This window comes from Musa acuminata, chromosome BXJ2-6 (genome assembly GCF_036884655.1).
Source record: "Musa acuminata AAA Group cultivar baxijiao chromosome BXJ2-6, Cavendish_Baxijiao_AAA, whole genome shotgun sequence".
NCBI lineage: Eukaryota > Viridiplantae > Streptophyta > Magnoliopsida > Zingiberales > Musaceae > Musa > Musa acuminata.
In genome coordinates, this window is record NC_088343.1 from 42571574 (window position 1) to 42594843 (window position 23270).

The 23270-nt window shown below is 41.3% G+C and overlaps 2 protein-coding genes and 1 non-coding gene across 19 annotated transcripts; 2 read left to right on the forward strand and 1 right to left on the reverse strand.

Moving 5' to 3' along the window:
• Positions 1–226: 226 nt before the first annotated feature.
• LOC103989660 (zinc finger CCCH domain-containing protein 53-like) lies at positions 227–12987 on the forward strand. 13 transcript variants are annotated; one of them, XM_065114627.1, is made up of 11 exons: positions 227–1278; positions 1377–1492; positions 7527–8214; positions 8359–8581; positions 9722–10766; positions 10841–10951; positions 11031–11222; positions 11322–11404; positions 11466–11726; positions 11798–11906; positions 11987–12983. In XM_065114627.1, exons 5-11 carry the CDS (start codon positions 9787–9789, stop codon positions 12129–12131), a joined length of 1881 nt encoding a protein of 626 aa, XP_064970699.1. In that variant the 5' UTR covers positions 227–1278; positions 1377–1492; positions 7527–8214; positions 8359–8581; positions 9722–9786; the 3' UTR covers positions 12132–12983. The 13 variants fall into 13 exon arrangements, 11 of the variants coding, with proteins under 11 accessions (XP_064970699.1, XP_064970700.1, XP_064970697.1 ...); XM_065114628.1 differs by lacking the exons at positions 227–1278; positions 1377–1492 and adding an exon at positions 5587–5735; XM_018827892.2 differs by lacking the exons at positions 227–1278; positions 1377–1492; positions 7527–8214; positions 8359–8581 and having other exon boundaries at positions 9158–10766; positions 11987–12170; positions 12310–12983.
• Positions 12988–14031: 1044 nt separating this feature from the next.
• Positions 14032–22913, reverse strand: LOC135581468 (probable NOT transcription complex subunit VIP2). Of its 5 annotated transcripts, XM_065114633.1 has the most exons (16): positions 22793–22907; positions 22649–22704; positions 22405–22473; positions 20685–20828; positions 18381–18483; positions 18123–18304; positions 17545–17905; positions 16719–16922; positions 16534–16632; positions 16012–16097; positions 15752–15928; positions 15220–15651; positions 15088–15140; positions 14967–15008; positions 14250–14394; positions 14032–14174 (listed from the first exon to the last, which is right to left on the reverse strand). In XM_065114633.1, the coding sequence occupies exons 4-16, from the start codon at positions 20700–20702 to the stop codon at positions 14100–14102; spliced, it is 1977 nt and encodes a 658-aa protein (XP_064970705.1). In that variant the 5' UTR covers positions 20703–20828; positions 22405–22473; positions 22649–22704; positions 22793–22907; the 3' UTR covers positions 14032–14099. The 5 variants fall into 5 exon arrangements, with proteins under 5 accessions (XP_064970705.1, XP_064970704.1, XP_064970706.1 ...); XM_065114632.1 differs by lacking the exon at positions 22405–22473; XM_065114634.1 differs by lacking the exons at positions 22405–22473; positions 22649–22704 and having other exon boundaries at positions 18123–18301; positions 22793–22913.
• LOC135616031 (small nucleolar RNA snoR35) lies at positions 18381–18455 on the forward strand. The gene has a single exon (XR_010488260.1). It is a non-coding gene; the product is annotated as a small nucleolar RNA snoR35 (small nucleolar RNA).
• Positions 22914–23270: the final 357 nt, after the last annotated feature.

Here is a 23270-nt window from a genome sequence, read left to right on the forward strand (position 1 = left end):
GGTCTCGTGCCTGCCTAATTGGCTCGCAAAGAGACCGAACAACTCGTCGACCATCTTGTTACGTTTATGCAACCGCTTCATCCATCTGGTCCTGAGATGGTTACCTGTAGGATTCGGGTTTGGATCTCGGGTGGATCCGACCCGATTATTCCGTTGCCAGGCTTCATTCGATTTAATTCCTGTGTTAAGCCCTTAACAATGGCGTCCCGCTCCAAGTCGGTTCATCGCGTCTCGCGCACCGTCATCGCTCGGAAACCTCAAGAAACCGACCGCCGAGGAATCGCGTCGCCGGCACGGTGATTCCCACCATCTCGTCCGCACTATCAGACGGACCTCTTCCCTTCGTTGGGCCTTCCTAGGAGCTCGCCGTTCTTGGACGCGGCGGACCGTGAAATCTCCGGAAACCTCAAGAAAACCATCGCCGACGAATCGCGTCGCGTTCACGGGGATCCCACCATCTTGACGGCGATATCATGCGGAGCCCTCCCCTTCGCCGGACTTTCATAGGAGCTCGCCGTTGTTGGATGCGGCGGAACGTGAAATCTCCGGAAACCTCAAGAAAACCATTGCCGAGGAATGGCGTCGGCGTCACGGCGGATCCCACCATATCACTGGCACTATCCGGTGGAGCCCTTCTTTTCGTCGGACTTTCTTACTAGCTCGCCGTTCTTGGACGCGGCGGACCGTGAAATCTCCGGAATCCTCTGCGTCGGAGTACGGCGGATCACACCATATCACTGGTATCCGGCGGAGCCCTCCTTTTCGTCGGACTTTCTTAGGAGCTCGCCGTTCTTGGACGCGGCGTTCCGTGAAATCTTCGGAAACCTCAAGAAAATCACCGCAGAGGGATCGCATCGCCGTCAAGGTGGATCCCACCATCTCGTCGGCGATATCAGAGGGAGCCCTTCTCTTCCGGACATTCTTAGGAGCTCGAGTTTCTTGGATCCGGCTGATCGTGAATTATCCTGAAACGTCAGGAACCCGCCGCCAAGGAATCGCGGTGGCAGATCCCACCATCTCGCCGGCGATATCAGACGGAGCCATCCCGCCGCCAAGGAATTGCGTCGCCGTCACCGCGGATCCATCATTTCACCGGTGCTATCATCTTGAGCCGATCCGTACGGGTTTCTAGCCCATGGTCGGATGTGGATGTTGAAACGCTTCTTGAAGTGCACAGATGGGGATCCGGTGAACAGGGCATTGGGCTCAATGTTAGATTGCAATCGCTGATATGTTGAAGGCAATGATGAGAAATTTGATTTCGCTGAATCCGAAAACGTAAGTGACATTCTAACAATCTTTAGGTCATTTTGGAGTTTGTTTGTTTCTCAACACAATCTGTGCCATGAGTGATGTTATTTGTGTATTTTACGCAGTGATCCGTCGCCTAGTTTTCCTGTGGAAGGCCTTTGTGTTCAGATGGATCTTAGTTGGCTGGCATGAGATGCATAGATACCAGAAGGTCTACCCTATGGAGATTTGTCATAACAAGGTGAATTTATCATTTGTTTCTAAATTTCTCATCTTCATTTATGCTTGATTTCGATTTAATTTGCTACAATGGTACTTCGTTATCACAAATGCATTGATACTCATTGAGATCCGGTTCTTCGGGAGCCCCTACTTTCTTTATGTATATTATGTTATAGCGGGGTCTATGAGGAACTGGTAAACTGTGTGATAGACTGTAGGATTTTGCAGTCTATTTTGGTGGGCTTACACATTTCCTATTCCTTGTATCTTTGTTTCATAGACTGATGTGCATAGCTTCGAATACATGTCAATTTTGTTTGAAGTTATATAAATTACAGTGAAAGGCATGAGGGTGAATGGTAAGGATGTTCGCTTGTGAACTATCCTCCTCTTATTTTGCATTGGTGGATCCTTATGCATTGTGATCAACTCTTTTTGCTATGTCAGGCACCCTTGTTGGAGACAATATCATTTTGAGTGCAGGTCTTTCTTTGCATGCATGGTCTTAGGACCTGGGTTCTTACGAGGTCTATTGGGAAGGAGTTGAACTTTACAATGTTTTATGTTGAGCATGTGGCGTCAGCTTGATACTGATCTAGAAATCCAGATTTTCATGTGAAACTGATGTCAATTGTCAGGCATTACCTCACAGCTATAGGCTAGTTGCTTTTAGCAAGAAAAAAAGCTTTTTATGTTTTGCTATACTTATTAATTGAATTTTTTAAGCTACCTTATGCATTTTAATTTCTTGTACATTAGCAAAGCCACATATTTCTATAACTGATTAAACTATGTTTTTTTCTTAAATAATTTTATCATAGAAACAAAATCATAATGGGGAATCTGAAACTTTACTCCAATATTCATTTGTATAGGATGTTGTCCGTTTAGTAAAATATATGCCTTTTTTACGTTTATTTGCTTTTATCCAACATATGGCACACTCTTTGTTCTATCATTTTAGAGGTAATAAGATATCTGCTGTCTTTTGGAAACAAAATTATTGTTATGGTGTCCTGCATTTACTCAAACCCTAAAGTATTGAAGATCGAGTTTCTTAGTCGGCCTAGCTTTGGGAGGCGAAGGGTTTTAAAGGACATTGATAAGATACAAATCCTTTGGAACTCCATTTAATGTGTTGCTACATTGTGATTCTGTTCAGTTTAGAAAACATGGTGTCACTTGCCTTACTAAAAGGGCTACAATACATACATACATACACACACACACACACAAACACACACACACACACACACATTATGTGTGTGTGTGTGTGTGTGTGTGTGTCCGGTGTCCGGTGATAAAGATTGGGCTCAACAAGGATGGGTCAAGTTTGGGTTCAACAAGGATGGGTCTTGTGGGAAGGGGCAGTGTTGGTCTATCAAAATAGTCTCAGTTTAGTGTTAGCTGGATTCATTGGTCTATCAAAATAGTTTCAAAATAGTCTCAGTTTAGTGTTTTTCCAGTTTGCATTGCCTCAAAGTTTTTTCTTGTTACCCCAAAAAAATGGTCCCTATAATTTATTTCTGTTAGATGCATTTTGTATTTTATGCAAATTTTCCGATTGTGTGGTGAGGTTATCCTATTTCTGCTACTTCAGAGCAACTAATGTCTGCCTTTTTCTTTTCTTATGAATTTTTATTGCTGAATTGTAAAATGGTTACCAATCTCTCTCTTGCTTTTCTTTACCACTATATGCAAGTTTCAGTATCCATATCTTGGCTTCTTCTTTTTTTTTTCCATTGAACCAGATCATAAGCTAGAAAAAGAGCAGTAGTTTCTTTTCATAAATTGATAGTAGCTGTTGAAACTACTGTTCCCATCATTTAATGAATTTTTTGGTTTGGTACTTTAGCTTACACATTATGCTACTCCATTTCCTTTTTGCCTGTCATTGACTCCCATAATTATAATTATTTACGTTTCATCAAAGGATTTTACTATCTTCGGAACAATTATAATCTGCTTTGTGCATGGATTTTTTCATTATCTACTGACCGACTCAAATTAGAAGAGCATGCAAACAATTATAACCAGTTTTTGTCTAAGTTCCTTAGATTGATCCTACTTACAGTTAAGGGGCACCATTGGGTACAGAAATGAGTTTCAAAATGTAAGTTGAATTATTGCTAATAGCCTGACTGTTGTTGAGGAGCATTGATTATTTGCCAAAATAGGCCCTTGAACATAATTCTGTCTGTTGTCGAGGAGCCATTTGATGCAGAGAATTGGGATGAGCCATCTGATACAAAGATTCAGGATGCAAAATATGGCACACTGTTGCATAACAGTTATATGGGTACTGAATTATATCATTGTTAGGTAGCTTCAAAAGTATGCTGTAGCACTCTTTGTCGGCTGGATCCTTTTTTTTTTTTTTCAGGCACCACTTGGGTGTATCAGATCCTGCTTGGCAGAATGATCTAGTCACTGAGCACCAAAATGGTAATGGGCACACAAGGTGCCAACCTAGCGACAGTTCGAACCTTCAACCTTTGAGAATGAGATCCAAAGACACACTTAACTGGTTGAATGTGTTTGTCAACTGGATCTTGATGCAGGGTTGTTGAAGATAAAATCAACAGTCTTTACTCTTTAGTATTAATTATGATAGCTAAGGTAAAAGACACGTTTTGGATTGAGAATTTGCAACCTAATGTTGATTGTAAATGATGAGACTATTGAACTACATGTTTGGGCGTTGTTGAGGTTGTTTTTCTTAAGTTCTTCTTTAGCCCTTTGATAATGGAGCTTGGCAGTCTTTAGTAACACAGTGTCAGATGGGCCAAGACAATGATGATATTAATTGACTAGTCCTTTGGGTTTGTAAGCCTAGTGTTTGCCAATTGAAAGTGTTGAACCGCGTAAAACAATAAAAGCTGGGTATGAGATTAATAGGATATAGATAAGCTGTAACTTTAAGTAGCCACAATTAATAGGAGCTAAAACATTTCTCTCAGTTGGAAGAGAATTAGGAGACAAAACATGACTCATGAACAAAATGTGGAACGTCACAAAGAAACTAAATTTTATTGTAAGTAATCAGTGGAGAGTAGGACACACAGCCCCTTGGAAACTGATTGGACTGCCTTCGGGGAAAATAATTTTATCCCATCGCTGTCCATTTCTTGTCACTGCCAAAACACACTTATGGCTTTGGGTTCTCTGTTGGCTTTGAATCCATTATTCAGTCCCTTAAATCATTGGAAGAAATGTCTTTTATATATCTCCGGTAGTTTGTTACCCCATTCACATGACGGTGTCCTCGTCCTTGCCTTCATGACTTTCTTCTCTTCTCCTAATCTTGTAAAGCTCCCTGCCTTCATTTCCCTTCTTCTTCACCTAATGGATTGGTAAAGGTAGGGATGGCCCTGCAACCGTAGGGATGTGAGCAGTACTATAAAGCAGTACTCTCTTCTACTCAACTGTTCACGAGTGTGGTATAATAGATAGGATTTTTTTTTTTAAATTAATAGATAGGATTTTGATTCCTACCAATAAGCAGGTGTCTGGAAGCATATATCACTCCTGTCATGGCACATCTCCTTAGAAATTATGATCAAAGAGGGCATCTTTGTAAGGCCTCGAAAACATTAACCTACAACTTATAAGTGGGATTACAAGGGTTTTTGCTTTTTTGGAACCTTAGTTTCATTGTTTACTAATGGAGGAGATTTAGGACATTAGATATAGTCAGTGCAGCTTTTTGTACAGGGATGATTACCTTAAAAATGAGGAGGCACACTAACAAATAGGCGGATGGAATCATAAGCTGAAAAGCTAATAAAGTGGGAATTATGTATACGGAAAAAGCAAATCACATTATTAGCTAGCACTAACCACCATAGGCTGGCCAATCTTTGTTAGAGATTTAATTAAGCTGCAAAAGCTGGGAATATGAGTACTTTTTGATAGTCACATCAAAGGTGAACCATAGGAAGACACGGCGGCCCCACAGACCAATGGGCATCATATTTGCATTGACTTTGGCCCTTTATGATCTGATGATTCTGTTCTGATTTAATTGTCCAGTTACAGAAAGAAGGACAATAAACCAATTGGAGCCACCACAAGATGGATACAAGTTGTTTGCACAAAAGCAGTGTTTTCAAGTAGCAGAGCTTTGTAGGTTTCTTCAACCCATCCACCCCCTCCCTCCCTGCAGGAGAAAGGTGAACAAGAGATAAGGGAGAAAATCAATACCTATTTTCACCGTAAGGTTGGGGTGTGATTTAGAATCTAGCTGATACCTAAATGAGGAGGTAAGTTTGGCTCCCTTCCCCTCCTAGAAAGCACTTTTCTCACCTTGATGTTTTGCTCTGGCCCCTAAAAGATGTTTTGATGGATGGTAACCTGTTCAAGGAATCAACAAGAGAATTATTACACGTGTGTTTGATTTATTGAACTTCAGACTCCTTGCTTAGGTTACTTTTGAGTTTCTAATGAACGATTACGTCACCCAAAAGAATCACTACCCATCTTCTTGAAGATCATTTAGCTCAATTGAAAAGTTTCTTTCGGTTGCTTGCTTGATGATTACACTGTTTTGAAGTAATTGTCCAACATATAAATGTTGCAGAGAAAGATGATAGACTCATTTATATGAGAGGACTAGGAGACGATCCAGAAAGGTGAGTAGAGTAATGGGGTTGGCCTTAGAAAATTTGTTTGGTTTTCAATATTAAAATGACTGAAGGGTTTAGTTCCATCAATTGTTTAGTTTGGCCGTGGGTTTTAAGAATATTTACGTTGGGCGTACGTAGCCTTTTCGATCTCATTTTATTTTAAGAAAGTGGGCCTTTTCTTTAGTGTTTGGACAAATGACATGTTATATATACTCTGTGCCGTGTGCGTCTCTTGGCATTTATAAATCACTTATAAATGCTAGATCGGGCATAGTGCAGCTTCTCTTCGCTTTCACTTCTATGATTGCTCCAATTACTGATGAGTGTGGTAGAGTTATTGTGAAGGACAGACACTGACATTGTCGCATGGAGCTAAATCGGTGGAGAGTCTTTGGTGGGGTTTGGGAGATACAGTTTAATCATAACATCCCTAGTATATCTATATATCCACTGCTTGTCGATAAATTATGATAGGATATGAATTATGAAATTCCCACTAGGAAAAGAACTTCTCATGCACATCAGGACTGGGAATAGGGAGTCCTTTTGGAGGACCTGGAAAACTTTTTTTTTTATCTTTTTTCTTTCATTAGAGTTTGATTCGAGAAAAGTGAGGGATTGAAAAAGGCAGCCACAGTGATACTAGATAGTAAAAAGTGATGCCAGATGCCAGTCATGTCAGTTCTTTATTTTCTTCGAGTCCTGACCAAGACATTGTCCGTGCCACTAAAAAATGACCGCTACCATTAGCTGTGAGCCCACCCACCAGGACAGACAGCTGCTAGGCCCCCCAGAAGGTAGATAGATACACAGGGGTGACAATAATTACTGAAAGCAAGATAGCTTCTTATGACGATTTTGGAGTTCACTAATTAAAAGTAGGCTGCTGCTCCACTGTTTCCCTTTAGTTCTGTGACAAATTTACACTGAAGGCACACTCTGGAACACCATCTGTTGGTGTTATTTAGCAGTGCAAGCACAAATCCTTGTAGTCCTCTTTTACCAGTCAGTAGCTTTTCTTCGTTGGCCCTATTCCACCGCCCCATGTTGTCATGCGCTGGCAAGCAGCAATAGGGGGTGACCAACCACCTATAAGGGGTGACCAACCTTCCGTCCATATTTCTTTTGGATCGAAGACATCCATATTTCCTATCTTTCAACCTTCCGTCCTTCAAGCCTTCTCTTGCAACAGCTAATTGATACGTGCCCCCACTTAACTGACATGTGAGAATTAGATGAAGAATATAACTTTTGAACGCTGTAAGTAATATCCTATGAAATCAATTTTTTTTTCTTGGTGGTGAACTAGAATTTTTTTTACTCATTATTGTTTCTCTCTCTCTCTCTCTCTCTCTCTCTCTCTCTCTCTCTCCTCTTCGTTATTATTATTTTCTAATTTTACTAATTCACTTTTATATCATTCTTTAGCGAGAGGATCGATGAGTGGCTCTGGTGTGACGAGGACATATGGGCTTTACAAAAGGAATGCTCTCGACTGCTTCCAGAAAGAAAACCGCAACCACAGCAATAATAGCACCATCTGGTCTTCAAAAGTTGGCCGACTTTCCACTCTCTCGACATTGCAACAGTTGCGGTTGGCCCCAAGCAATAGCATTTCCTCCTCACATTTGTGAAGATTACTACATCGACGCCGCCTTGTGTTTCCATGTCTCTCTCTATATAAACCCGGGAGAGGAGTCGCAGATTCTACCACGAGCTGTTTGTTACTAGGAGCAGATAAGCTCGTGATGTTGGAAGCATTATCTCCAAGGTCTCACGTAAAAGACACGAGGTATTACGGTCTGACGATTCCATCACTAGCCACAGTCCTGATCAGACAGCTTTGTCTCTCTGCTCGGTTCACAGAGTGCCAGTTATTGTTTTCGAGAGGGATAAATGCATTGTCATTGCTGCTGTTCCTGAAACACTGGGTCTGCTGCACTGGGCCATTGACCACGCTGCACCTATGTCCACAGCCTGCAGGCGCAATAACTACAGACAAGGTACGATGGTACCTGCAAGTTGCCACGGTGCCGTCTGATGATGGGCTACAAGTGATGCATGAGAGTTCAGTCCCAGCGAGCTTTCATCACTTTTTGACAGAAGGGAGATCTCGGTAGGTCACAAGTCGTGTATAGCCAGCCTTAGATCGGAAACATACATATTTTTCTTGGAAACGTATAGTGCATGCATGCTTCTTTCATCCCACTCCAATCATATAGGTTGGATGCTTGACAGGCTAACACAACTTGGGATGCAGGTCGTACTAACAAAATTACCAAACTGGGGCGATCCGGTGGCGCGCACTCAACTTGCTAGCCGTGGGGGGGTCACGAGGAGAAAGCTTATTTTGCGGAACAGTGATTGCGGCCTTGGATTCCAGCGGTTTGGTCTGAAACGGGAACACCTCAGTGATCTGCTTCGGTCTCCTGAAGATGACTCACCTCGTTGCTCGCTCCCCATACGCCACGATACTTTCCCTGGTATCTCTCTCTCTCTCTCTCTCTCGCGTTATACTTTAAAAGATTGCCAGAGGCTTGACAACTCACACGTGCCGAAGCCATGGGCACGTGAGAGTGGACACGGGATAAATAGATGGCGTCCGTGTGGGTTGGGGGATCTTTGGGGTTGGTGACCAGGCTGACACGTCCCTTGTGTCGGCCCACGCCGGCCCCACATGCACGAGCATGGATCCAGTAGTAGGGATCTGTGAAGTCCAAGTCTCACCCTGCTTCAGAAATACATGACGGGCTAAAAGGAGAGATCGAACCACAGCGTAGACAGGCTCTGCGTGGGTTTATCATAATCGAATGCTGGTGAATGAGCTGGAGTATATTCTTCATCATCATCATAACAAGGCAGCTGTGGCTTGGGAACACGATGGAGTTCCTCATCTGCTTGTCTTAAAAAACTGATTAGGAAACAAGTATCATGTTATCGGGGTGCGTGAGCTCCTGCTGCGGAATATCTATATGAAAAAACACAATAATGGTCGTCTCAGTGAAAGTTGGCGGAAAATGACAACCAAAGACCAGCCATAACCACGACAAAAGATAGGGAGGTGTAAGGGAGGTGGAGGGGGAGTGGCCGGTGTGGAACACCATATGATGATGGCCGTATAGCAGGTGGAAGACGGCCGTAAAGCAGTTGAGGAGCGATGAGAGAGAGAAGAAGAAGAAGAAGAAATAGGACTCATCCATGCTCTCACCACCATTCGCCTCTGTGACAAAAGCATGGGAGAGAAGTGTGGCGAGGGGAGAATCGAGGACCAATCGTTAAACGGTGCCAAGCGATGCTAGGCGGTGTCATACGTTGCAGAGAGTGGCGTTGCAGCCGAAGAGGGGCTCGGTAGGATGAAAAAGGCTGTTCTCGTCTTCTGCCGGGAGCTTAAGTCCATTTAGAGCTTAAGTCCATTTAGAAAAAGAGGGTTCAAACCTCTTAAAAGAGTTGGTGGCCGAGTAGTACTAATTTCGAAGAGGGTGGCGCGGGGCTCTCCTTTTGCGTTTGCACTTCATTTCTTTCTGGTTTCGTTTAATGGCCGCTCCACCGAGTTAGCATCGGCTTTTAAATGTGCGCCCGCCCCACCCTCTCTCTTTTTCTAACTGGTGCTTGTTTCTTTGCAGTGGTGTGTTGCTGCTATAAGCGGAGAAGCCAAGGGGTGGCATTACTCCAATCGATAAGTTCAATCATGGACGCCAACGAGGCGACGAGGATGGTGTTCTCCAAGATACAGAATCTGGACCCGGAGAACGCCCCCAGGATTATGGGCCTTCTCTTGCTGCAGGATGACGCCGAGAAGGAGGTCATTCGCTTGGCCTTCGGCCACGAAGCCCTCCTCCACGCCGTGGTGGTGAAGGCCAAGGAGGAGCTTGGCCTCGCTCCGTCACCCTCTGCCGGTGGCTCCGCAGCTCCCCCCTACCTCCTCCGTCTGAACTCCACCAAGCGCCTGCTCGCCGTCTCGTCCCCTTCCTCGGGGGCCCCGAACTCTGTGTTCTCCCGCTCCGGCAGCAGTCTCGGTGACATTGGTTTGGATGGATCGTTGGAGCAACTCCAGAACTCCGACGAGCTCATTAGCCCCAGCAATTTCAGCTCGTCCCCATTCCATGGCAGCGGCGGCGACCACGTTCCGGACCAGTTATCCTTCCTCGGCGGCCCCGCCGCGGCCCCTAATTCCAGGTCATCGAAGCCCAGCAGCGGCGGCGACGTGATCCACCCGGACGTCGGGTTCTGGAGCCCGCGAGGGAACGGTGACGGTTCGCTCTTCCCTTGTGGGTTGGGATGGGGACTCGACGGCTACCAGCATCAGCGGAGCTGCTCCGCCGATGACGTCCTCTTCCTCGGTGCCGCCCCCACACTGGAGTTCGGTTGGGATCCGTGCCTCTACTTCGCGAGAGGCTACTGCAAAAACGGGACAGCGTGTCGGTTCCTCCACGGGCTACCGGAGGAGGCCGCGGCGACCGCTGTCACCGGCGCCAAGTTGGATGCGGTGATGCAGCAGCGCCAGGAGCTCCTAATGAGATCAAAAAGCCAGAGGATGGGCGGCGCTTCGCATCTCATGGCCGCCGGGTTCCCATACTCGCCGACGGGTTCGGTGCGGACTTCTCCGTCATCCACCTCGAGCAAATTCCTGAGCTTCTTGCTTCAGCAGCAACAAAACGAGAGCCAAAGGTACCATCTTTCGTCCATCACGATGCTTGGAACCTCCTCCAATGTAGTGAATCATGTATCTCAAATTGCCACAGGGCGGCAGCTGCGGCGGCGCTGATGCTGGGAAATCATGGTTCCAGGCAGATCTACTTGACCTTCCCGGCTGACAGCACGTTTCGGGAAGAGGACGTGTCCAACTACTTCAGGTAGGAGTTCACACTTATGGCACCGCCCTACTTTCCCCGCTTAAAGAATCTTTGATATCTGGCTAATGATTCTTGGTAGCATCTACGGGCCAGTGCAAGACGTGAGGATCCCCTACCAGCAGAAGAGGATGTTCGGCTTCGTGACCTTCGTCTACCCGGAGACCGTGAGGCTGATCTTGGCTAAGGGAAACCCACACTTCGTCTGCGATTCCCGGGTTCTCGTCAAGCCATATAAGGAGAAGGCAAAACTCGTCCCCGACAAGTACAACAGGCATTCCTCCGCGTCATGCCCTTGACCAGAAGATCCTTTTTCTTTTCTGACTTCGTGTGTGCGCCAATGATCTCTTTTGCCCTCCACCACTGACTACAGGAAGCAGCAGCAGCAGGAGGCTGAGAGGTGTACGACTTCTGCAGCCCTGGATGCTAGAGAAGCCTATGACCTTCACCAGCTTGGTTAGATCCTTGTTGCCATCTTCTGCTCTTTTGCCCTCCGTCTTCATCATTCAGTTGGCAGGTGCAAAGATGTTGTACAGCAGCACCAGCGAGGAGCTGCTGTGGAGAAGAAAGCTAGAAGAGCAGCAGCAAGCAGCGGAGCTGCAGCGGGCCATTGAGCTACAGGGGAGGCGATTCATGGGCCTCCAAATCCTTGACCTCAACAACCAAAGCTTCCCCACCTCAGCCACATCATCCTCCATCGACTCCCCCATCATCACCTCCGCTCAACCAATCAGTAATCTGGACAGAAGCAGTAGTCGGGTAGCGTCGCCAACCGAGGGTAAGCCATGATCGTTTACTTTCGTGTATGGTCGAGCCTTCCGGCTGATTTTAACTTGACTGGTCGTGTAGCTGAGAGCCTCAGCATTGCAGAACCTGAAGAGAAGGTTAATAGCTCCCCTGGATCTTTACTCCAGCAGCAGCACGAATCTGCCGATGAAGATGGTGACTCCCGTGGGAGGTAATTCGACAAACATAGGATTCGAATGTGCCGTCTGTTCATATAATTTTGCACATAACGTGCTCATGACATGGCTGCAGGGCGGATCCTAACTTGCCCGACAGCCCATTTGCTTCACCCACCAAATCTTCCTCCATGCTCGACTCGTTCTCCACCGGCGAAGACATGACTACTTGCTGCATCGCAAACAATGGCAGCAGCGGCAACAACAGCTTCTTCACTTGACGTCCCCACCTCCGGTTCATACTTCTTCCAAACGCCGAGGTAAAAAAGCACCCCACCCGTCACTGAAAAAAGAAGCTTAGGGGACATAATGAGCCAAGTGTAAGCCTCATTGCCCGCCCCTTTTTTTTTGGTCACTTTCAAACTTTTGCCATGCCTCTTTTTTTGGTTTTTGAAACAGCAAAAGCATAGTGACACGCAGGGCAGGGTGAAATGGATTCCATGGATGGCCCAAAAGTCTATGGTTTCTTCTTTCTTTTCTTCTTATAGTTTTCCAGTGTAAGCTTTACAGGAAAACCTTCCCTTGCCATCGCTGATTTCGCCTGTACCCCGGTTGCCATGACATCGTGTCAGTAAGGAATGCGTACCATGGGAATGCAGCTGGAACAATGGGGACTACGGCTCAATATAACTGGAAGTTCAATGTCATGCAGGTCCATTTCCACCAACATCAACACCAATATATCTGCAGATGTTGAAGCTATAGCTACGTCAAGACAGAAAGCCGGAACTTGTTTTGTCATGCAGGTCCATTTCCACCAACATCAACACCAATGTCATGTTTTGATATAGACACCCAAAACATCAAGACAGAAAGCCGGAACTGGTTTCTAGGGGGGGAAATAGAAAGCAGGAGAGGTGAAGGACATGAAGAGACAGAAGAAAGAGATGAGAGGGGGTACATGCGTCAACATCTGCCGCCGATGGTCTCTCTTTTTCTTTTCTCCTTGTGGTGACGTTTGTTAGTCACCAGTACTAGTTTTACAAACTGATGGCAACTGAAATGAGAAACTATCGAACTATGGGTCTTACTAAAAAAACACTTTTGTACCAAGTTGGTTTCTTATATTTCTCACTATTGATGCAACAACAAAAAAACAAAACACTCGACCATTGCTGTTATCATATCACCAGAAAAAGTAATGCGGATAGGTGCAGATCGTTGAGACAAAAAAAGAATATAGTAAATGTATAGAAAAAAAAGATCAGAGAGATTGTGCACCATTATTAAGCAAAAGAAAAAGCAGAACGAAATGAATTGCAATAATCATCATTAGCATTTTGGTACTATATGCAGGAAAAATAGATCAGGAATGATATGCCAGAGAAACATGTTAACACCTCCGCTGATAATGCTGCAAAAGAAGGCAGACCAAACAATTCTTCAATTCAGACCAAACGGTGTATAACTCCAAAAAATTTCCAGCAGTACACACAACAACTAGAATAACATTTCAAGTGGCATATATCCAAAACATTCAGATAGGATTGGAGACAGAAGGTAATAGCATAACTTAATTAAGCGCAAAATCCACCTAAAACAACAAACTGTAAGATCCCAGCTATTTGGCTTGAGTCACTCTTTCCACCATTTCTTCCCAAACCAGAGTTTATTTTTTACCCTTTACAATAGTGGTTAGATAAGATATGCACAAGCATGCAGTTTTGTAAGGGGTGCATACACAGTACATGTGCACAAAATAAGCAGCAAAGTTTAAAAACTGTGCCAATGTAATTGTCAGGCTGACTACAACCATACTATTCTATAACCTGTAATAGGAATTAACCACCCTCATAGTAAGAAAAAGACATGCAGTTTAATTTGCTTAATCTGATACACCATATTAGAACAGTCCACACAACAACATAAAGGTAGTGACACTTCTTTTCTTTTATGGTTGTCCTCCCAACGCCTGTATGAATGCTGTAAAACCTACTACACGTTTCAATTAAGAAAAAACACTGCTTAAAATTTCTGCTTGTAGTCCAATAGGTCAGTGAGCTTCAAGTACAGGAGGTGAATTCATATCCTACCTATATGAGTCAAGTCCTACATCTAAACATTCGGCTGCAAGGAAAACTGTGACCAAGTTGGTAAAAACTGGGAACACTGACTGCTATGTATAAAAATGAATAGATTGGATCAATTTATTCTAACAGTAACAAGATATGTTTTACATAGGCAAACTTTTAGGCTAGGTGAGGGCGATCAGAAGGAAGTATGGGTTTCTTCTCGACAGCCTCATAGTGCAAAACAAAGTTCTCCTGCAACCCAACAAGAAGAGACACTCAGTAATTGACAACAATAACAACAGAATGCTTGATTGGATTGTTTCAAACCTTCAGAATTGTTCCCCATGTGTTAGGATCAAAACAAACGTAGGTTCCTCTTTCATATGTGAGAGTCTTAACAAGAGGTTCCACGTTTGGAACTCTTGTGAACCACAACTGATGCTCTTTGTGGTACAGCCATCCACGAGCATATCTGCAAAGAAATTCTGATGAGACACTTTAAAGACAATTAAACGCACATCAAGGCAAACATAAAATTTAATAAAATTCCCAAGTCAAATGGAATCACAAGAAAACAAGCTGGAGATTGTATATTCATTTTAGCAGAAGGAAAACACATAAACAGCAAGACAGGCACTGCATAAACATAATCACTCAAGATCCTGTATGATTTGTTTGATAAGAAACAGTTAGCTCCATTTTCTTTTCTTTTTCTTTGTACATAGAAACAACCTCAAAAGACAACTGCATAACACCATCTGGTTCCTTCATGATAAAATGGTGCCAAATTAGCCACAGAGGGACCAATGTTCAAGAATAAACTTGGAAGATCAATTTTGGGAATGTCAACACAAATAATAGGGCTAGTTTCAGCAACTTTACAAAAAAATTAAAAAAAAAATACTTAGTTTGACTACCAAACCCAAAGGCAAAACCAGCAAGAAAGGCAGGCAACAGTGCTACCTAAATTGTACAAATATATAGAAAAAGACTCGACAACCTTCCAAACTGACACACACATGGAGCAAGGGACAGAGAGATTACAGTTCAGAAGCCGCATAGAGTTGAGCTTCATCCTTTGGCATACTGGAAGATGACAAAAAAGGGCCTTAAGTAACAGCGACTGTAAAGAAATACACACTAACAAAGAAGATGAAATACATACCTATAAAAGATGTAAAACAGTGTTGATACCTGAAATTTTGAAAAATGCCCTTGCTACATCCACAGTAACAGATCTAATAAGATGATATACTCAGTCTGTACATTCATATCTCACAAGAAAATAAAAGCTTACATGTAGAAGGGGTGGTGGTTTGGAATAATAACAAGTTGGAATGCAATAGTCAGGCTCTCCCTTGGCAGGCTCATCGGACCATGGAGAACCAAATGTTTTATAAAGATCCTCTGAAGAGTTTAAATTTAGTCCTAATGTAGTTAAATCAATTCCCAATGCAAGAGATGTCAGATCTGGATCATACATCCTAATAACACTTAACAAACCCTGCAAACCAAACCGATCAGGAGCTACTTGTGACCCTGTAGAGGACTTCAAGTTCTGATCTCTATATGACTGACTAACATCTGACATTGGCAGCCGAAAATGAGATTGACTTTGTGGATGCTGATACTGCTGAATGAGCTGCTCATATGCTGCTCCAACACCAGAAGCTGGAGTTGGAGAGCTCAGGGTTCTCAAACCAATGCTAGGGGCTCCACTGTTTTGAATCTGAACAATGTCCATGGGAAACCTTTTTGTCAAGGACATTCACTTGAGAAATCCAAAGATTAAATGGTCTACTAGATAAATGCAATAGTCAGTATTAAACCTGTGAATGATACGTTCCATGAGAAGAAAAGAAGTCAGAGTCATGTAATCGAAGAAGATCTTGATTATTTCCAGGTGTAAAAGGTAAACCACCACCACCGGCTGAAGTAGAATGTTGTTGTTGCTGACGATTAGGTAGATAAGTTCCTCCCAAGCTAAACCCAACAGATCTTGACATCTACTTGATCACATACCAATACTCGATCTTGTCAAATTATTAAGGACATGTAAATCAAATAAATTCACCATGACTCGACTTACAGGTAAATTTTGTGGCTGCATTGTGGAAATATTTTCATGAAGTTGTTCCTTTTGATGCAAGTCCACGGAAAAGTCTGAACTACCACCTAAACAGGAACAAAAATGATACTAATTTAGCTAAGGTATTATTATTATTCATTCTAAGGCCATGAAATATGAATAATCAAAGTCCAGAATAAATTTAAATCAAATAATTCAACTTTAAATGAAATCCTCTCGCTTCTTTACAGTACTAAAGCCAAAGGATTTGAAATAACATCAAAAGCTGTTACATCATAGTGAGTGAAGATCAGACCCAGATGGATTATATTTCATTTATTGTTCCTATATGTACTTCTGATCTCCACCATTTTATAAATACATCGAAGTAAACATTTTAGAAATTCATCAAAGAACATGTTCTACCTGAATGACAATCAGATAAGATATAAAAACAGATTAAAGAAATAAAAATTGCTAAAAAGAGGAAACAAAGAAAGCAGAAAACAATGCAGAGAAAGTCCAGATGAAAAGAATCAGAACCTTTACTTCCTGGCAAAGCTGGAAAATCTTCATTTTGTATGCTAAATTCTTGACTTTGCTGGACAATGGAGCTAACACCTCCTTGCTTCCGTGTTGTACCTAAGAATTTACATATCACCTGATGCTCCATTCTAACAGACAAAATTTGGAGAAAATAAGCATGTCTATGAGACTCATTTACCTACCCAATTGCCCTTGTGGACCGCCTGCTGAACTTGGTCGTGAATTTAATTGAGGAAAATCACTCATATCAAAAGGAGAACTGTCAGCAACATTTAGATCGTTCAACACTCCCATAGAGCTTAATGGGTTATTCCCACCTGGACTTTGAGATAACTGTCCTCCAGATGTAGGATAAGAATTTCCAAGCATACCAATCATTTGTGGTGCTGATAATGATGTCAATGAAAAAAATCATACAGTTATTTTACAACTATAAATAGAAGCATGAATTTTGATGAGCAATTCATAATATTAAACATATAGTCCAAATCACAAAATGCATATGCATATACTCTGGTGCTACAGAAAAAAGACATTAGTTAAAATTCAGGACAAAAGGTTGCATAACTACAATTGATACAATCATTACAAGATGAATCAATAAACTAAAAGTACCTGTAAGACCAGTAACTGAAAATACAAATTCTGTGGTTCCTAGTAATGTCAATTAATCTTAGATTTGGATAGGACTTTTCTTCTAAGATAGGACTTTCCTTCTAAGATAGGACTTTCCTGCACAAATTTCACTCTCACAAGCATATGATTCATTTCCCATGCATGAAGCAATGAAACAAGAAAGCTTCATGATCACTTCACAGCATGGTAAGCAAGCTACCACAAAGGATATTCAAGTGCTGCTGATGTTTCCTAATGTCTAAGCAAGAAACAAGAAAACTGCAAAGAAGTTTTTCTTCCAAAATAGACAACACTAGTAGTCTAGTAGTGCACTAAGATAAGATTTTTAAATCATGTAAGGTCAAAGAGATTCAAGGAAATAATAAGAGCTACCCTGCTGAAGCATGCCACTGATCAGTCTGTTGGGTCCTTGTACACTGAGGCTTCCTGCTCCACTATTGGAAGCTAAGTTTATACGTGAAGCTAGTCCCGGAATGGATATTCCTCCAGAGCTAATGCTTCTTCCCATGTTACCAGCGCCAACAATGTTTCCCATAGAGTTTGGAATTCTTGGGCCTACATTACCCAATACTGGAGAAACTCCCAAGCCAGGGACCGAATTACGATTGCTAGTAGCAGAATTTGAGGAAATACCAGTTATTGACCCACCAACTCCGTTCATGCTATTACCAAAAGCATGATTTCCAACAACATTGATACCCCCTCTATTTGTGACACCAGAACCATGAGACATCTGCATAAAAAATGGGAATATAAGGATCAACTGCAGATTGACATAAAGAAAAAAGTTAAAAGGAAATATCTTTAGACTAAAGAGTAAGTTTTAATATGTCACTAGTTGCAGCAAGAGATATGCATCTAGTGAAGCAAACTTTTACCATACGTAATGCAACCAAAAGATTGTTTAAAAAAATGAAACAATAAGAGTTAAAAATAAATAGATCCCAGACCTGAGATAACGCAACCAAAAGATTATTTGATGCAAACCGTCCACTAGAAATACTTCCCCCTGGTTGCTGAACACCTCCTGATGGGACACCACTCATTGCTGCATTTCTTGATGCAAATGAGCCCGGCATGTTTGGCAAGTTAAAACTTCCATGAATGTTATGAAGTCCTTGCAAACCACCTACTACCATTTTAGTTAGCAATTAAGAAATTTCACATGTATCTGTTCAAGAAAATTAATCGAGAAACAGACTGGTTACCAGAATGATGAAATCCGGGAGATGTAGCAGACTGAGCAGAGAACGACGTGTAGGGTCGACCCGTTGAGTCCGTGAGATTTGATGCGGAACCATTAAGGGTTGTCTGAAACCAAAAGCTCTAGTTATCAAGAAAAGCAAGACACGCATCCATCCACATGCATACTGGTGTAGAATAAACCAAAAGAGAAGGCACAAGCACATAGCCTCATTCAGTTGCCTCAATACAAACTGCCAATGAGCACAGCATAATAACAAACAATCATTTCCAAAAGGATTACCAATCTGACCAGAATTCAAATCCTTTCCAGAAAAGAAATAATAATGGACTTTGCCAATCAACAGAGTTAACACTATATATAACTAGAGGCGAAGAAGGTGCCTCAGAAAAGTTGGTCAAAATTACATGATCCACCGTTAACTAAGAGTTAACCCCAGAAACTGATCTAAAATTCCTACCCACGTAAATTTAAAAAAGAATGGGAGTTAAATGACAAAAATAAAAGACCATTTTGCAGACAGAAAGATCTACCATAATGATCACAAATAAGGCTTACAGAAATTATTTACTGAAGTGGCAACATTTACAGCAAAGTGATCTGTGATTGACTGGAAAATGATGATTCCTTCAATCTGGCAAAATAACCAAGAGAAAAACACAAAGATTTGCAGGTTGCTAAGTTTGAGTCAGAAAATGTGATGTACTAGCATAGTGTTCCATTCCCTTCATGAATTGCTATATAGGACTTAAGAAAATATGCACTTGGCATCACTAAGAAAGATGAGAAAAGGAAAAACAGAAATGGAATCTTTAAAAACAAATATACACAGCAAGATATCCATAATATAGGCAAACACATACTACAGTTACATAAATATTGCCCTTCAAAATTCATGTCTAAGCAATGTACAGCTTGCAACAAGTATTTGTAATGCATAACATTAAGCTGCAGATAGCTTGGGAAAACACAAAGTTTCTAGTTCCTACAATACCCATACAAGCATGCAATAACCAATTTATGTTTCTACAATAGTTCCATCTGCCACATAAACAAAATCTTCCACATAAACAGACAAACATATAAAGATATCATCAGCACAGGAGTCTGCTACCCATCAAGGAAAAAATTGTATCAAATGCAATTTAACCAAAATAAAAAAGGCTAAGACCTTTCAGAATTTTGACATGCAACTAGGCAGCATACAAAGTTTCAAGCATTATAAGGATCAATAAAATGGGAACTGAAAAAAATCATGTGAATTACAAAGTGCATAGAGTACTGAAACATTCTATATGAATAGATGTATGTGACAGACAAAGGGTTTTCGACTGAAATGGCTATGCTTCAGAATTTATAAGGTCACACTGTCACAGTTAACATTTTCCCCAGTGTTTGCATCAGGGGTCAAAACTCATATACAGAGGTATGAGAGGATTGGCTGGCATATATCTAGAATCTTGAAAGAACATCAACAGAAAAAACCTGCAAAGCATTGTAATTTACTTAATAAAACTTGACAAAACCAAAAAAATAGAATTCGGAGTCAAAACATTGTAGCTATGTTTAATGTGAGCAGAAAAATTGTCAAGCATCACAGGTGGATGAACAATAGTGCATATTAGTAGTCCTTTGTGAATACCAGAAATTAGTGTGCCTCATTAGGTAAATGACAAAAAGAAAGGCCAACAGGTGAGCTGGACACCAAGGATTCAAATAGCAGTCAAACCAATACACTCGAAAATGACAAGAAAATAGGCCATCAGGCAAGCTTCATGCCAAGGTTTCAAGTACCAATTGGACCAATACATATCAACCGGTATCTACTGGTTCATCCAATAATCAACATCAGTCCATATTTATTATTTTCAGTGATATTGGCCCATCCATGTCAGTATACCACCTGGTTGTCAGTACCACATTGATCCAATAAAGAATTGAAATTGATACCACGCTGAGATTTTCAACCTTGCTTGACGCTACACAGCTTTAAAAAACGCATGAATTAGACAAACATGTACGAAAGCAAATGCTTCTCATGGTACATTGTCCATGTGCTTGAAACACAAGATAAATATAGCTGAACTTATCAAAGTCATGTCAAATAGAAAATGACGAGGAGCAAATTAATTAAGCAAGAACTGTAAATATTAGTGCAAAGTGTGACTTGGTATATAGAAACAAGAGGCAACTAACAGAATTGAAGATTATGATTAAAGGCCATCTGAACTTTCACTATTAAACCATGCAAACAAGTCATGTAATGCAAGTAATATGTACTGGCAAAGTCAAAATATGTAGAAATTACATTAAGTAGCCCAGACATTGAAGATTTTGTTAGAAGCACTCAAGGTGAACTCAATTCCAGATGTAGCTATGCTTCATTATGCTAAGCATTGATTAAAAGCTTCCCAGATTTCTAATTCTTGTTGCCTGCTATCCTTGTCTGGAGCTGAAAAATTAAAGCAATTTTTAATTAGGAAATTAGAAATGAAACCCCATGAAGCAATTTGAACAAGCAATATCATTGTAAGGAATGGTGACAGTTTACAAAAGCTCCAAATTTACAGAATTAAAAATTTAAGTATCTCAAGTAATAATGACTGAAATTTACAACTCCAGAATTAAAAACTACTGCAATCAGCAAGAACTTCTGTGGTTAGTTTTATAACTAATATGTTAGTTGTTCAGGTACATTTCCTCTTCTTTTTCTTCCAAAAGAAAATTAAACATAAATGCAGGAAAGACAGGTGATTTTCCACAAAACACTTTTGTCCATTCCATCAATCTCACATTTCTTCAAACAAATATAGGATGCATTTTCCCAGATGCCTCATTAGAACCTTTTTTCTTTTGATCAGTCAAATCATAAAAGAAATCCATAAAATCAAGACTTGAACAACCCAGAAACAAGACCAGGAACCTTTAAGCAACAACAAATCTCTATGGTCTACACAGATCTTTCCCTATCATTAAGATCTGCGGAGAACAATATCACTAATTAGATTAGATTAAGCATTGTATTTCTATTAAAGTTCTCTGAAATCTCTCTATCTTTGCAATAGAGTACTAATAGTCCTACTTGATTCATCTTATTTAACTAGGACATTTATACGTCTCATTTGAACATGCTCTTAGGATTTAAATGATTTTTCTTCTACATTCCTTGTACCAATTCCAATCATTCTGCATCCACCTCATCAGTCTCATCTTGGCTACACACACATTTTTAATGTTACTTCCTAACTATCAATACAATGTTTACCTTGCATTTGTCTTATAGTCTAAAGGCACATGATGATCACACAAAACTCTCAATAACCAGACCCATTTTAATTATACTATTTTAACTTTATGAAAAATATCTTAATTGTTATCACCTTCCATCAAACCTTTACTTCCACAAACTTTCTAGTCATCCATCTTAACTGCACCTCAATTATTCTCTTAATATTACTAGAATTGCATTTCATATATTTCTTAGTCCTATTTAATTTAAGAACTTTATTTTCTAACATTATTCTAAAATAATATCATCAACAAATTAATATGCACCATGAAGCACCAGGAAGGTTTATCTTGTACATTGCTGGTATGTTCATCCTTTAAAAATATAAAAAGATAAGGACTGTGTTGGTGTCACCTTATTATCACAGGCAATTTGCTACTTACATTACTACAATCCTAATAATAATAATAATAATAATTAATATGCAATAAATATTATTAATAGTATTAATATAATCACTGGATACTGGTTATCCAAAACCTACTGTACTAAATCTTTAGAAACTCTATTATAACCATTTCTGAAAACAATAAAAATATATGCAAATCTTCCTTATTCTCTCTATATTTTTCCATTAACAGTCTCAATAAATAAACAGCTTCTATAATTGCTGTTTGAAGCATAAAATCAAATTAGTTCCCGGATATACCCTTCAATCGCTCTTTCTTGAACTTTCAACATACATCTGAAATTGACAGATAATGAAGATTCAACATTCGCTTCCCAACATAAATCTTACTCTAGGTTCATGGGATATCAGCTTTCAGCGCCAACGAGCCGGTTCAGATGCACCGCTCGAAATAACCTTCTGCCGGAATATTTCATTAAGAATCTGTTTACCTTTCATGGTGGTTGGATAAACATACGTGAAAGACTGATCAAAATCAAAAAACGAGTACAAAGATCCGGAACTTTCCAATGCCTACATCTCTCAAATGGGGAAAAGAACGCGAATCACGACCGACCGAGGGCCAACTTCTTACCTCACGAAGCATCCCGAAAAGATTCAACGCGTGCAGGACCACTCTCGATCAAAACCCTAGAGCAAGATCCATCCACAAAGAACCATCTAACCGCCAAGAAAGAAAGAAAGATACAGAGGAACACGTAGAAGAATCGATTCATACCCAAGAACGCAAAGAAGAGTAGCGAGCGCCTCGACGAAGGAGGCGAAGACGAAATGGGAGTGCCGCGGCAGATCGACGGGCAACCGCCTCTCTCTCTCTCTCTCTCTCTCTCTCGTCAACAAAGGAACGAAAGGTCGTTTAAAGGAAACCCCCTTCTTTAAAGACCCGGCCCAAGATCTGTGCCGGTTGCTAGCCTAGACCAGCCCATTCACGGCTGATACTGGACCGGCTCGATCGGCACCCAACCCAGCCCAACTACACCTGAGCCGTGGTGTTGTGTCACGTATTATAACGGAGGAACACAACAACTGTTACAGACGTTATAAAGAAGGTTATGTCAATCGCATGCTATATAACTGCTGCTTTCCTCGATCTTGTTGGGCTGACCGCCTATGTTAAGCTTTAATAGTCGATAACTTATTTCTCTTTTAATCTAAATCTAGATCTAATAAACGGGGTGTTCTCATCTTATGTTACA